Source organism: Morus notabilis, unplaced genomic scaffold, assembly GCF_000414095.1.
Source record: "Morus notabilis unplaced genomic scaffold, ASM41409v2 Scaffold1023, whole genome shotgun sequence".
Classification (NCBI taxonomy): Eukaryota; Viridiplantae; Streptophyta; class Magnoliopsida; order Rosales; family Moraceae; genus Morus; species Morus notabilis.
Window position 1 is genome coordinate 88,030 of NW_010365731.1, and position 555 is coordinate 88,584.

A 555-nucleotide genomic window follows, 5' to 3' on the forward strand; every position below is an offset into this window, starting at 1 on the left:
GGGAAAGAACGGGAGCTTCAATGAACCCTGTGAGGACTCTAGGGCCAGCTGTGGCTGCAAACAGCTTTAAAGCAATATGGATATATCTCACTGCTCCGATCCTCGGAGCACTTTGCGGGGCGGCAGCTTACACCGTCGTCAAGCTTCCAGAGGAAGACGGTGACAATGAGGATAAGCCGTCAAGGACGAGAAGCTTCTGAAGTACTTGAGAACTTATGAAACAATACACCATACTGTTTTTTGATCCTGCATGCAGATCAAACGAGATCCCAGATGATGAAGATAAATTGGAACTATATAATAATTGTTTAGTACCAATCATGTTTATTGCCTTGTAATTAGAGCTAGCGAGATGGGCAAACTGGCTAGCTACTCCTTGAATCATATATAATTATCACTTGTCACGTTTTCCATGAATGTCTAGCCTAAGTGTTTTGTAATAATATTTTCTACTTGCTTGTATGATTAGTATTTGGACGTTATGCATGCATATTGCTAAGCCTCACGTCAGTCTGTAAGCAAAACTTGAGAATTAAGTAATGATGTTTTATGCTC

At 40.9% G+C, this 555-nt stretch overlaps 1 protein-coding gene across 1 annotated transcript in view; it reads left to right on the forward strand.

Moving 5' to 3' along the window:
• The window catches only part of LOC21392572 (aquaporin NIP6-1), a 2,427-nt gene extending 1,878 nt beyond the window's left edge, over positions 1-549 (forward strand). Inside the window, exon 5 of the mRNA XM_024172488.1 lies at positions 1-549. Within this exon, the coding sequence (XP_024028256.1) occupies positions 1-200 (200 nt within the window). The 3' untranslated portion in view covers positions 201-549.
• Positions 550-555: the final 6 nt, after the last annotated feature.